Here is a 15,098-nt window from a genome sequence, read left to right on the forward strand (position 1 = left end):
ACTTTATTTTGGCCACCCTTACTTTACTGTTCTCCTGGTCCTGCCCGGTTCTAGGCAAGAAGAAACTCTACATCGGAGCCCTGTTCCCTATGAGCGGCGGATGGCCAGGTGGCCAAGCATGTCTCCCTTCTGCCCAAATGGCCCTGGATTTGGTGAACAAGAGAACGGATATTCTTCCGGATTATGAGCTTGAATTAATCTACTATGACAGTATGGTAAGTGAGCACTGCATGTGAACCTCTTTAATTACTTTCCATTATTTGAACTGTTAGATAGCATGCACTTGAGTGTACCAGTCATTCCATAAGAGTGTTTGCTTGCAATTAATGTTATTTATTCAAACAGTGTGGAGTGTCATTATCAGTTTGCTTTCTGAAGATTTGCGTTCACTGGAGATTTCTGAGCAAATTGACATTTTACTACGGCATATTGGGTCAGCTGTAGTATCCATATATGGTTTTGGTGGATACTAATGGACATGATGTTCTTAAAATGGGAATTTGTACTTGATTTAGTATGACTTCATTAAAGCTGCACAGAGGAATGTTTTACAGCATCATATTATTCATCAGTTATGCATTGCTGTCACCTGAGATTTGCCTGTAAAAAATCTATTCATAGCAACTCTGTATACCTTCCGCTTTCCCTGTCCGTATCTTTCCATTTGCTTGACACTCTCTCTCTCTACTTCTCTCCATCTTTCCCACCTGCGTCCCTCCTCCCCCGCACTGGAGATGCCAATGCATACTCCCTCCCGCGCACACACACACACACACACACACACAGAGTTTTTGACAGAGAAGACATATAGATACATGCAGAGTGCAAACAGTTAATTCCCTGTGACTACTCCATGTTGCTAAGAGCTTTGCCGTGATTGGTCGGAATGGGTCTGCATTGGAACCCCGCTTCAAAGATACAGGAGAAGGAGGAAAGACTGGGGGCGGAGGTTGGCATGACAACTGTTACCAAGACCACTGCTGTTCAAACAAACACATAAGGCCACAGATTGCTCTGACAAAAGAAAAAAGCACGTCTCTTTACCATTATTGCATAAACAGAGGCAGAAGGATAAATGGAAGAAATTAACTGGCTGGTGTGAGACTTTACGGTTAACCAGACAAATGCAGTTCAAGGCAATCTGAACATATTGAAAGCATAATTTCTGATGGTTGATGTACTCTGTCTGAACCCCTGCGGATCTGAATGAATACATGCACACAAAATCACACACATGCAGAGAGCCGGCACTGATTAGGATTCAGCACCATGGACAGTTACATTTAGAGAGCAGAAAAGCGCTGTGTCATCAGGAGGTATAAGGCAGCCAGGAGTTGGGTTTTAGATATTCAGACCCAAATGTTCCCTCCTGAGTAACAGAAAGAGCAGTCTCATTAAACCTGCGGCTAGCGTGGTTCTCGGGCGTTCTGATTGGAGCTGAGGGCGGCCCTCTCCGTGGGACGACCGTAGGGATGGTAAAAGGGCTTATTAGCATGGACTGGACCTGTGCCTGATTTCCCCAGAGACCCGATGTGAGATCCCCTGGCCTTAAAACTTGTGTCGTGGGGTCTTTAATGTGTTTCGGGGGTTCGTTCTTCCACTGATGGAGAACTGGGACGCTGAAATCCCTTGTTCTCTGTGTTGTCATTTCTAGAGAGCTAGAGAGTCTCCTGACATTACTTGCTCATTTGGCAGACGCTCAAAAGGGACTTACATTCAAGGTATATGTTTTATGTCCCTGGGAATCAAACACATGACCTTGTGCTACTGTTTGAGCTGCAGGAATGCCATATTATGCAAATTGTGTGATTATCATGATTATTTTATGTGCTTTTAATTATGCAATTAAGTTTCCTAAAGAGTGCATCATTAGACTACTTTTGCAATCCTTTCTTGTCCTCCAACTTGTGAGTTTTGAGACAGATGTTTTAATAGCGTCTAGCTGATAAGTTTTCTTCACATTTAGTGAATTTAATCTAACCTCAACCATAGTGCCAATATGCTCTTATACTAATATTTGCTGCACTTCTGTTTCCCAAACCCGTTCCTGGAGGCACATCAACAGTGCACATTTGGAGCTTATCTTATCTGACCCGTCCAATTGTCTCAATTGATGAGCTTACAGTATGAGTTGAATAAGCTGTATTTGATTAGGAATAGTTTGAAAATGTGGTGTGCCTCCAGGAACAGGGTGGGGAAACTACAGCAAAGAAAAATGTTTTTGCTGACTGGGAACATGTCTTTCTATTGTGTTGTCTTATAAACAACACATGCAGTCCAACGAGTGTAGTCATATTTAAGAACACTTCTTTTAATGGATCGGAATGAACCGAATCTGCTGAAACCATCAGAGCAATACGCATCCTACTCACTCACTAAATGGATATTTATATAATATTTTGTTAATATTTATACAATACTGTTCAAATGTTTTGGGTCGGATTTTTTTTTTTTTTTTTTTACGTTTTTGAAAGAAGTCTCTTGCTCATCAAGGTTGCATTTATTTGTTTAAAAAATACAGTAAAAAAATATTTTGAAAAATTATTTTCAATTTAAATAACTATTTTCTGTTGGAATGTATTTTAAACTGTAATTCAGCAAACCTGAATTTTCAGTATCATGATTACTCCAGTCTTCAGTGTCACATGATCCTTCAAAAATCATTCTAATATTTTTTTTAATTATTATCAATGTTTAAAACAGTTGTGCTGCTTAATATTTTTGTGGGAAACCACAATAAATCATTTTACAGGATACTTTGATGAATGGAAATGTAAAATGCATTTTTTTTAGATAGATAGATCTTTTTCATTTTAAATGTCTTTACTATTACTTAATCCACCATTACACCATATAAATTTATATTAAAATCTTACCAACCCAAAACTAATTTTATAATTAGTTGATAATACAATCATACATATTTTAAGATGCACATTCTCAAAAGTGTTTTGTAGTAATAACTGTTTTTTTAATTTGGAAAAAAAAAAAGAAATGCATTTGTTTTCTAAGTAGTTATGAGGACCTTAATGTACATAATAATAAGTCAAACCAAACTATCATCATCATCATATTTGTTTGATGGTTCAGTTTAGATGGATCAGTTCCTTCAGAAAAAATTCAGACTGCAGTTGTTACAGTGGTTTTGATTAGCTGGAGCCCAGGTGCATTTAAAAAGTTAGGCTCGCGCTTGCTTCCCTCAGGGTTAGAAAGTCGGGCAGGGGGAGATTTAGAGACCAAACTAGATCTCCACTGTGTGGGTACGATTTTGCTGATGACCCCTTGGGAGTCTGGAGAGAGTCTATGATAGCATTCTCACCACCGACTACTGAAGACGTACAGTACTGTGTGCCTGAACATATTATGTGCAATCTGGCTCATTTTATTTACTTTATTAAAAAGAATGTGTAGGCATGCGTCTGCAGTGGAGGCAGTTGATGTAACTCGCATAACTGTATGGAACGTCGCATTCATATTGTTATTCAGACAAGAAAAGCAGTTTCTCACTAAAGCACTTCTTTTGTTGTAACAGAAATAATTGGAGTGATTTAGCTGTATGTTTAGAAGAAATTAAAATCATCAGGATAGACAGAAATAGAGATGTGTCTCAGGATATGGATGCCAGATTAGACGCCAATAAGTAAAGAGCAGTCAGTCACCAAACGGTCCTGCCAATTGAATTTGTGATCGCATCAATCAAGCCTTGAATCATTTTTATTCTTTATAGGTTTTGCTCCTTTTTAAGCTTCTCTCTGTTCCCAGATCAACAGAAACTAAACAAAAGCTCAGCTTTAGAAATTCTGGCTGTGCTCAAGGCCATTGGCTGCAACCCGGTTTACTCTCAACACATGATCAATTGTGTCCTTAACCTACTATTATCATTTAAATGAGATATTGATCTTTCATAGACAGTAGTTTTAAGACAAGGGGGTTAAAGACTGATGAGGGTACATGTCCAGCAAGCAAACATTGTTTCTTGGTGTATATTTTATGTCTCACTTGTAAAAGAGGTTTTAACCTCAATGTGACTTTCCTAGTTAAATAAAGGTTAAGAAGTATATATGTGCAAATGTATGTGTCCTTGGAAGACTGCAGTTTTCCCCTCTACAGTATGCATGTGTATTGCTTTATCTGTCTCTGCTCGTTTTATTCTTCCTTTCAATGCATATTTATCTCTACTTATGTGATTCAGTATGAAATGAAGTCGCTCTCCCTATGGGGGTTCTGACTGCTGCAGCAATACAGTGTGAAATGTGTTGTTGTTGTGGTCTGCAGTTTTCTGCATGAAGTGACAGAATGCCTCATGAATTGTGACAGCTGTGCTTCAAATCTGAATATATGTTATATATTCCAATGTTTTTCTCTTTCTCTCTGCCTTCAGTGTGATCCCGGAGAGGCCACAAAGCTGCTATATGACCTTCTGTACACGGAGCCCATAAAAATCGTTTTGATGCCTGGCTGCAGCTCTGTGTCTACACTTGTGGCCGAGGCTGCTCGCATGTGGAACCTTATAGTGGTAGGCTCACTTTGAATGTTTAGAGATAAGCTGTCGTTGAAAGAATGTTTGTTTACATGTACAGTAGGTTCTGTAGAAATGGGATCCTTCAGCCTAGTTGTTAAATATCAGGGAACTAAAACGTTACAGGTTTAAACCCCAAAGACAGGTAGTCGAAGACAGGTAGTATTTTTTTATTTTTTATTTTTTTTTTCGAAAGGATGTGTTATCAGGGGTATGTCTCCTGTGGCGACTGGCAGGGTATATTTATATCCTTGGCCATATTCCCTTTAAGGTATTATTTGAATACCTGAGCTAAGCTGCCCGATGTAGCCAGAGCTCCTGGCCCTAGGGAATAGAGTCACGACTAATATTGGTACGTACTGTTAGGAAGGGGAATTATGACTCTGGATCAGTTCCTCTGGAGTCACTGACTTGTGTTAGCCATACGACACTCATTCCTTCCAGATGGAGGAGTCCATCAGCGTCCTAGGATGCAGTGCAACTTCCCATTCGAGTGGGAACGTTTTGGTTTATGAATGTAACCATGGTTCCCTGAGAAGGGGAACGAGACTCTGCGTCTCATTGCCATGTTTCAGGTGTGCCTGCCCAGGTCTGCTTCAGACAAGAATTGTATGTATGTACTACAGGCACCCTTTTTATACTCTGGTCCCATCAGTAGTGATGTAATAGGCTGGCGCTGGCCAATGTTATTGTAGGCTTTCCCCAGTCTCGTTACGCTTCTCAGGGAACCATGGTTACATTTGTAAGACTTTTTTTATGAAAGAAATAATAGGCTGCTTTTATTCAGCAAAGATGTATTAATTGGTCAAAAGGGACAGTTAAGACATTTATAATGTTACAAAAAATTATATTTCAGATAAATTCTATTTTTTGTAATAATCTTTAACAATATAACTGTTTTTATTGTTTGTTTGTTTGTTTTTTTGATCAAAGTCTTTTTATTGTATTTTAACATACAACAAACAACAACTTAACAACCAAGAACCCACCCACCCACATCACACTACAGGTATGATAGCAAAAAAACAAAAAAAAAACATCATACAATGTCATTAGAGTCCATTTGTTCGATTAATGTAAGAACAGGTTGCCAGATATTACTGAATTTATGTTATTACCCTGCAAATTATAGCGAATTTGTTCAAGTGTTAAATAGTGCATAACATCATTAATCCAATGTTTAAATACAGGTGGAGTTTTTATTGTATTTTTGATCAAATAAATTTAGCCTGGGTGAACAACATAAGAGAAAAATTCTTACTGATTGGTTGTCAATCGATTAAGTATTTCAATCAAATTAACTGAATTAATTGCATAGGCTATATAAATATTTGCTTGGAAGACATTCAAAGAAGTAAATGGAAGAAGTAAATGTATTTTTTGTTTTTTCATATTACTGAATAAACCTTCACTCTTCAATCACTGACTTAAATCCCACAGCAATTCATTTAATTACATTTGTCAGTCTCTCTGAGGTCGATAAGACAGGATATTTATTGAATGTACTCATCAGAAGGCAGGATTAATTGCATTAAAGGGGAGGAACATACCCCTGCATTTGGTATTGATGGCTTCATTATGACACTGTGCATCACAAACCGAAATCTCCAGCAGGTCTAATCACTGAAAGTGTAATACCACAGTTAAGATGAGCTACCGAAATGCGTTCCCATTTCAGAACATGCAGCACTTCATACAAATACCCAAAATCAGTAAAATGGCTTCGAGACAATTTGGATCAGATATTTATGTAATTTTATTTCGCTTTTGGCACGTCTTTGAAGTGCACTCCCAATGCCTCATCTTCTTTTTTCTTTTTGAAAGTCAGTCTCTTTATTTTTCATGCTCTGCTCTATTTTTATATCTGTTGAGAGCTTTTTCTCTTCACATATGAGTTTTGACCTATATATCCCCCCGCTGGCCTTGAAACCCTCTCTTTTTCCACCCCCTCAGAAGACCTGTCAATCAACGACATCTCGCTGCATCTAGGAATGACATTGAGTTATTGGCAAAATATCTAAAAACCCTCTGCTGTCATCATTTTTTGACTGATGTCGGTGCTGCACTTAAAACAGGAAATGTTTTACTTTACACCTCTGTTTTGCATTTATTTATTTTTTTAACACAGCTTTTTACGCCCGTCTCACACACTACAGTCCCCGATGTTAACTAAAGCTGTTCCGAGTAAACCGTGCAGGAGATAATTTAGCCACTTGGGCACTGGTTTTCCTCCGGGTGACTCGCTTGTTTCTAATTTTCCTTCAAAAGTCTCAGTGTCCTGTATAGTGTGTGTATGTCTTTCTCTTATGCATTTCTCATTTGCTTGCAGTTGTCTTATGGATCCAGTTCACCAGCTCTGTCCAACCGTCAGCGTTTCCCCACCTTCTTCCGCACGCACCCCTCAGCCACATTGCACAACCCCACCCGCGTGCAGCTCTTTCAGAAGTGGAAGTGGACCAAGATCGCCACCATCCAGCAGACCACTGAGGTCTTCACCTCTGTGAGTGAGATGTTTAAAGATGTATAAAAGCAATAATTATTCAATGATAAGCTTGCAGACCATTCCACAACAGAGGTCAAACAGAAAAATGTTCCATATATTGACCAGTGTTAGGAGGAGGTGTCCTAATCAGCTGCTACGAGATGATTGTTGCTTGTTCATTGTATGTTGTCCTAAGTAACCCCACCCACTGTGAAATCCTATTGGTCCATAATCCTGCTCTGCATAGTTACATATCAAAGTCTTATTAAAGCATTAAATGATGTTCACAACCAAGTTAATTTAAATAATGTGACCAATTTGAATTGTAAAAGTGTATTTCCAAGTGAACCTGAATATTCATTGAGGACAAAAAGTGTAGGGCAGGACTGGATTACATCCATTCAGAATTCATGTCAGGTGAGCGTTTCATATCAGAGTTTGCAGTCAATAGTGTGGCACTATTTGGTCAAAATATATGCAGTCTTATTTACATAAGCAAAAAAAGAAAGTTGTTTCAGAGCTTGAATTATGAAAATACTCTTTGAAAATGGAGTGTAACTAAGGGACCCTGTATGGTAATGGATAAAATTCTGAGATGGAAAGAAAAATTATATTTCAATGCTTTGAAATTACAAAATATTCCCACTGGCAAAACTATTGTGTTCCTCCCAAAAACGATGCATTAATTATTTAAGTTTTTCAAGTACAGAAATGTAATACATACGGGCTCCGTAAGTAACAATTCACACTGTTTCTCATTAAAAAATCAATTTGCCTCGATCATGAAATATGAGTAGATATGCCATTGGTTTTACATGAAAACATGAAACTGAAATAATATGCTTTCATTGCATGAAAACTTGACTGCATTATTTTCTTTAAATTAATTTTTTTTTCATTTTACTTGCATTACTGTTTAGTTGGTGACTTTTTGCGCAGAAAATATTTAAGCTTAAAATAACGAGTCATCTATATCGCTTCTCTTATTATCTTTTTATTATCATGTGTCCTTGAGCTTTTGGTGCACTTACTAAGATGCTTTAAGGGAAGTTTTTAAAGAAAATACTAAATTAAATGTTTGTTAATGAAATCGAATCATTTTGTGATTGATTCAAATTATTTATATATATTTATATAAAATATATCTAAATCAAATTAAACAAATTAGTATTAAATCTAATCAAATAATTCTGAATAAACAAATAAATGCTTTTTGAATAAAATTAAAACCCACTTCACATTGAAACTGCCTTATTTTGAATAATTTGCGCACAATAAGATACAAGGAACTTTATTTTAATAGTAAGTAAGGGTCGAATTTGATCTATGCTGTCAGTCATCTTGGCTAGATTACATCAAATTATACTCAGTGTTTTTCTTCTAGTGTGGACAGAAACCTTGTCCTTGTCCCTGGAACGTGTAAAACAAAATGCAGCGGATATCTGGTTGTGCAACTCAGACAGGCTGTGTTTATGTAATTGAGAGTTTGCGAAGCACATCTTTTACTTCAGGGTATAGCATGTATTTTTGTATTCTATGTAGGTAAAGTGTGCTTGTGTGCTGTATAAGATAACATCTGGGATTGTGGACTGTAGCTGATGAATGCATGGCTCTATTTCTTTGTTTCATCATGCACTCTGTAGCCTGAGGTTACACAGACTGTATTAAAATGTTCACGCTTGTTTTATTGGTACACGCAGGACAGTAAAAAAGCCCCAACAAAATAAATGAAATTTGCCGATCTCTTTCTAATTTTCCTTTTTTCTTCGGGTTTTTTTTCTCCATTCATGTCTTATCTCTGCCTTTCTGCCACAATAATATCCTCTCCCGTCTCTTGCTTTTTCTACGCGACATCACCTCCCTCACTCATCTGCGAATGTTTTTCTTGTCTCCATGCTTTTTACTTTCCCTCACTTTCTTTCTCAATTCTCCTTTAATTTCTCTCTCTCTCTCTCAGACTCTGGATGATCTAGAGCAGAGGGTGAAGGAGGCAGGCATTGAGATCAGTGTGAGGCAAAGTTTCCTCACGGATCCTGCTGTGGCCGTCAAGAACCTCAAGGTGCTTTCACTTTCACTCATTTCATTTATGACCTCACTGACTTTAAAGACTTTAAAGGTGAATCTCACTAAAACACCAGGTCACATCTCAACCCAAAATCAGATGGAAAAAATACAAGAAATTATTGACGCATTACCTTTAATTAATTACATGATATCCCCCCCTCCCCCCCCCAAAAAAAAATCCTCATCTACCGTATTGCTTCTAGATGCTTCATTTTTGCACTTTTTGTTGTTTTTGTAATTTCCATAATTGTTTTAGTATTACATTTTAGGAAGCAATACTAAATAATTGTATGATTTCATTTTAATAATGAATAAGAAAAATATTTGTTTTGCTTTTCCAATATTGACAAAATGTATTTCCCCAATAATTATTAAAAAAAAATTACCCCATCTTCTCAAAAAAATTTAAACTTTATATATTTCAAGTTCAATTTAAGTAATAAATAAAAAAAAAAACTATTCTTAACATTATTTGTTAAGAATAACCTAATATATTGTCATATAGTGATTTAATTTAGTTTTTTATTTAAATCTACCTAGCAAATACTACTATAACAATGCGTTTTAGATTACCTTACTATTGTTTTGTACCATGGTAAGGGGGATTTGGGGGGAAATATGTCATGTTAAATAAATAATATCACAATAAAAAATGTAATTTCTCTAAAAATAGACTTGATTTTCTTTAAGCAAAGCATTTTTTTGTTTCCCCCATAAACAATTCCATACAGACAGGAATATGCACCTTTATTGTGATTGGCTAGCTCTGGCACTTTCACGCCAAAGGACATCATTTAAGTCCGAGAGAAAAATACAACATTGTGGGAATCTGCTCTTTTTCTTGAGGAGAATCATTTTAATTGGAACATGGGTCAGATGATCTGTTCCCCCCCCCAGCCCTACCGCTACCCCATCCTGCTCTCTCCAGCGACGCCTGGGCCCCTGGCTGCCTGTTTAGCAAAGGCCTGCCATGTGTACTGCCCTAGTTTTGGCGCACAAGATTAATGAAGTACCACCAGAGGAACCATGGTAACCTGGAATAGCACACTGCTGAGAGGGGAACATAGCACTGATTGGACTGCTTGTCCAAAGCAAAATTACTGCAGTCTTATGCATAGTAGCACTCTCAAATACGAAGGGAACCTCCCTCTCATGCTAATTCACTGACTTTTGCAAATTTGTTGCATTCATTTCTTTGTTCTGATCATCAATTCTTTCTCTGCTCCTACAGCGGCAGGACGCACGCATCATTGTGGGACTGTTTTACGAAACGGAAGCCAGGAACGTTTTTTGTGAGGTCGGTAATCAGCCGTCCAGCTGATCATGATTAATCTATGTCAATGTCAAAGGGGAAACATGGAGTTTCTGTTCATTTTTCATTCTTTTCATTCAAGTCGTTGCCTAACCCAACCTGTTTCACACAACCCAAATGCAGGTCTATAAGGAGAAACTGTATGGGAAAAAATATGTGTGGTTTCTAATTGGCTGGTATGCTGACAACTGGTTCAAGATCAAAGACCCATCCATCAACTGCACAGTGGAACAGATGACAGAAGCTGTGGAGGGCCATGTGACCACTGAGATAGTCATGCTCAATCCAGAGACGGTGCGAGGGGCCTCTAACCTGGTAAGTGGGCCTGAATAATGTTTTCTCATTGATCCATATGAATTCCTTAAGAATGTCCTGTGGCTAGGCACAGACCTGGCTTGAATGGTATCTCAAATCATGAAGCTTTACTTTTTGAAGCAATCAGATTTAAAGGGCCCTGTTTTAACAATCACGGTGCAAGTGCACGTAGGGCGTGTCCGAATTCCCTTTTGCTAGTTTAACGACGGGAAAAAGGTCTCAGAGTCTCATTTCCCATTCCCTTTAAAGTCCCCATGAATTCTAAATTGACCATACTTTGTTTGCCTAAATTGATCGTTTAGTGGTGAACAATTCATGCATGCAAGTCAATCCACTTAGGACACGGCGTTAGATTAATCGATGCATCGGAAAAATAATCGCTAGATTAATCGTTTAAAAAATAATCGTTTATCCCAGCCTTTGTCAGAACACTGGAGAAAATTTGTGTGCAACTTCCGGTTCACGGGGACTTTAAAAGCCAGGGCTTACACTGAAGGAGAAACATAAGCCATATTAGCAACACGCTAATAACCACAAAACACTTTAGCAACTTGAATGTTCTTTGTAAAATCTTTATTTCTTTATATCTTATTTGGCATTAATGAATTCTGTTTTGACTGTATCTATTGGCCATCAGCCATCCTGCTCTTTAAATGTCCTCATCGACCATTGAAAAATCCTTAAAAATTATCCAACAGTGCCCTGCGTGTTCGTATATGCTACACTGTTTACAATGACATCATCCTCAGATAAGTGTGGCGTAGACAAGCTATAACGACTTATAACGTTTTCCCACTGGGAATAGCCCATAACCTACCGTTATAACTTTAGCTATTCTCAGATCTGTAAATCCGAAGAGTCCTGTTGGGGTCAGAGCATTCAGGTCCAACTGTTGTACCCCTGGGAGCGCTGGATGGACAGGTGTGAGCTCCAGGGGGTGCTGTCTGGAGCCCACCCAACTCCGGTGCTCTGTGCTGGGAATTGGCTCGCATGCATATGTCCCTGCTGTTTTCCTGGATCCGGCTCAATCTGGGCACGTATCCAGACACCTATGCTTCAAATCTGACGTAAAAAGACAGTCATGTTGCACAGGACAATTTGTTATAAAATGCCCATGCTAGATTGCCTCAACACCACCATAATTTGTTCCCTCTTTACTGTCCCTCACTTTGAGGCTGTAATTTCAAGAAAGCTGAAATGCATCTTTATGCCGTCGTTTGTATCCACACACACGCTGTTCTTCACTGTCCATTTGCATCAAGCAATCACCAGATGCCCATCTGCAGCTTGGCTCATTTCCCAAAATGCACCTGTTTGAAGCAAGGAAGGTGCCTCAGCTGTTTCTATAAGGTGTGAAAAATGTCAAGGAAATCATTTTTTGTATGCCGCCACGATAAGAGCGCGCCAACTCAATTTCTTCTCCCAGTACCCCCTTAATGACATGGAACATCTTCAGAGTGTGTGTGAAAGCGGGAGTTTATTTTTGGCGCCTCAGGTCATGGTGTGTGTGAATGAAGATTTCACACCCAGGAGAAAAGTACCTCCGTCTATATGATGCGCTCCCACGGTGATGAACTGTACTGTAACTTACTTTGACCTCTCTCTTCGCTGCGGGAAGCCTGGTGCTTTTTTCAATTCAGTGCTTTTATAGTGACCATGATGTCATGCTTAAAATCCATCAAGCATAAGCCCTTGTTAGTGCACTACATTTTTGCCATGTTTGTGCATCCATATGCATGCCAGATGATACCGTATGTCCGCTCTTTTGATCCAGACCTCTCAGGAGTTCTTAGCACAGCTGATGTCCAAGCTGGGTGGGAAAAATCCAGAGGAAACTGGAGGGTTTCAGGAAGCTCCTCTGGCGTATGATGCAGTATGGGCCCTGGCTCTGGCGCTCAATAAGACAGTGGGTCCCTTGAAGGCAAAAGGCCGCAGATTGGAAGACTTTAATTACAATAACAAGGACATCACCGCTGAGATCTACAGAGCCCTCAACACTAGCTCCTTCGAGGGGGTTTCGGTGAGTGACAGCTCTGGCTAAATAATAATTGGATATAAAGGTATTAAAGTCGTCATGATGGCAAAGGTTCAGTAGTCAGTGGCAGTTAAATTTAATGATACTGTATGCAATTGTCATATGCAATTGTGATACCACCGCAGAAACCAAAATTCTAACCAGTGTTGTTATCGTTAATACAAAAAAACTAATGATAACAATAATAAATTAAAATAAACCAGACATAAAATAAAATATAAATATTTGATGAAGAACTTAGGCTTAAAAAAGTACTAAAACTTAATGATATAAATACTGTATCACATTTGATATGCCCATTTATGTGGCGTCTAAATTATCAACATGATTAAAACTGTTGAACACAATCTACATGAATTGTGATCTTATTAAGTTTTTTAGCAAGTAAAAGGCCTTTTTTTAGTATTATTCTTAGGTGGTTGTAGACGTGTCTTTTTGCAGTGAAATCTTTATTGATTTTTATAAAATAACTGTAGGAATATTATATCAAATATTATAAAACATGCTTTTAATGAAAGTTTAAAGTACGTATCTCAATGATCATTGTATTTCATTAAATTATATGTAAAAAAATATTATTAAAATATTATTATCAAAAAACTACCAATACAGTACAGTACCAAAATTGCACCAAAATGTATTTTTTTGCTCAGTTTGGGCCTTTTTTTTCTCAAAAATAATCTCCATATTTTCCTATATCATACTGTTTTATGAGTCATAAAAGCCTGTTATGTCAAATATGATACTGAACACACACATGCAAATGTTTTTTTTTCTTTCTTATATTTTTTTTAATATTTTGTTTAAAGGTTCAGTAAACATTTAAAAAAGATGACTATTATTTTATGACTATTATTTCATATGTCAGGTTTTACTGGGTTAAAGTAAAAATGTAATGAAAAATAAATTTATAAAGGTAAAAGCTAATTTAATATATATAAAAATACCATAATATCATATAAATAACACTGATGCTAACAAACTCAATTTATGAGTGAAGTATACACAGAGCTGTACAAATTTTTCCCTTCTCTCTCAGGGTCACGTGGTGTTTGACGCCCAGGGCTCCAGAATGGCATGGACCCTCATTGAGCAACTGCAAGGTGAGCAAAATATAAGTAATTTTATGATTTACTTTCCCTTGAAAAATGTAAGGTACAGAAAATAAGGGGTAACTTAGAGTGAGTGTGAACAGCAGATGTAGTCCGTATGCATGATTGCCTCTGCTCAATTCTGAAATGAACGACTCTGTGATCCGTGTTCTCGCTCCATTTGGAGAGTAGCACAGGTGCCAGGTAAAACACTGTTTTTCCTGGGTTCAAACACTCTAGAGCTGTAATCATCTTGCAAAAGCCGGAGAACCGAAGCTTGAGGTTGTTGTTTTTTTAGCTCACTATCTTTTTTCCCCTTAGCTCTCATGCACACTTCAAAATTATTAAAGAGACAAAAATTACATGTGCATGAAAACTTAATAAAATTCACTGAATATTTCAGTAGACATGGTTCAGAAGAAGCCATTCTCCTATCCAAGCTAAAAAAAAATAGTTTTAAACCCATTACTTTTTGTCAGTTTTTTACATTTAAGATCAATCATTTTGAAGTGAAGTGACGTGAAGGTATGTATGGCAACCCATACTCGAAATTTGTCCATACTGTATTCAACCCATCCAAGTTAGTGCAAACTCATTAGGAGTAGTGAGTAGTGAACACACAAGGAGCAGTGGGCAGCCATTTTGCTGTGGCAAATTTATTCCTGGGTTATTTAGCTTGTTTGCTGTACACCTTGTCACATAACAGCTTTTAGACATTTTTTTTTTGTTTGTTTTTTTGTTATAAGTCATAAACGACAAGGAGGCAACCTCTCGCAATGCAAAGTCAATGGAGACGGTTGGATTGTTTTATCCCCGGTGTGAGCATGGCTAAATACGCTCTGTCTCTACCGGTAAGCCCCTCCCCTCGAGCGCAGATGAGCCAATGGCAATTCAGTATCATTTTCATGGGGACCTCTTTGGACATCTTGGACATCTTTAGGTTCCAGTGCCATAGAGAAACATTGGAAGATCCGATGCTTTCATCGTTTTGATAGTGTGTATGCTACAAAAATGGTAAAACAATGTGACTGGGGTACTTGTAACACTGATTCCCGGTATTCCAAGTGGATGGGCATGTTTTAAATCACCGTAATGTGCGCGTGTTCACCAGAGCGTAATATAATACGCATATAATATAAGATAATATTTACGTGAACGAACCAATTATCTGTGACTGAAGCTCAGATAATTTATCACTGATGTGTTCGCAGTACCCTGGTTCCCTAAGGATTCAACCTCAACCCCAATAAAGAGAAAACGATAATTTTCTTGTTGTCATA

General features: G+C 37.9%; 1 protein-coding gene across 6 annotated transcripts in view; it reads left to right on the plus strand.

Moving 5' to 3' along the window:
• Positions 1 to 15,098, plus strand: part of gabbr1b (gamma-aminobutyric acid type B receptor subunit 1b) — a 109,912-nt gene that overhangs the window by 55,602 nt on the left and 39,212 nt on the right. For all 6 annotated transcript variants that reach the window (XR_016147475.1, XR_016147476.1, XM_089123380.1 and 3 more), the window contains exons 7-14: positions 55 to 215; positions 4,382 to 4,516; positions 6,849 to 7,019; positions 8,959 to 9,060; positions 10,297 to 10,362; positions 10,501 to 10,692; positions 12,467 to 12,712; positions 13,767 to 13,830. Coding sequence is in view for 4 of the 6 variants with exons in the window: in XM_089123380.1 (XP_088979506.1) it covers positions 55 to 215; positions 4,382 to 4,516; positions 6,849 to 7,019; positions 8,959 to 9,060; positions 10,297 to 10,362; positions 10,501 to 10,692; positions 12,467 to 12,712; positions 13,767 to 13,830 (1,137 nt within the window). In the remaining 2 variants the exon portion in view is untranslated. The remainder of the gene's footprint in view (positions 1 to 54; positions 216 to 4,381; positions 4,517 to 6,848; positions 7,020 to 8,958; positions 9,061 to 10,296; positions 10,363 to 10,500; positions 10,693 to 12,466; positions 12,713 to 13,766; positions 13,831 to 15,098) is intronic.

This window comes from Pimephales promelas, chromosome 18 (genome assembly GCF_988280905.1).
Source record: "Pimephales promelas chromosome 18, fPimPro1.hap1.1, whole genome shotgun sequence".
Taxonomy (NCBI): Eukaryota; Metazoa; Chordata; class Actinopteri; order Cypriniformes; family Leuciscidae; genus Pimephales; species Pimephales promelas.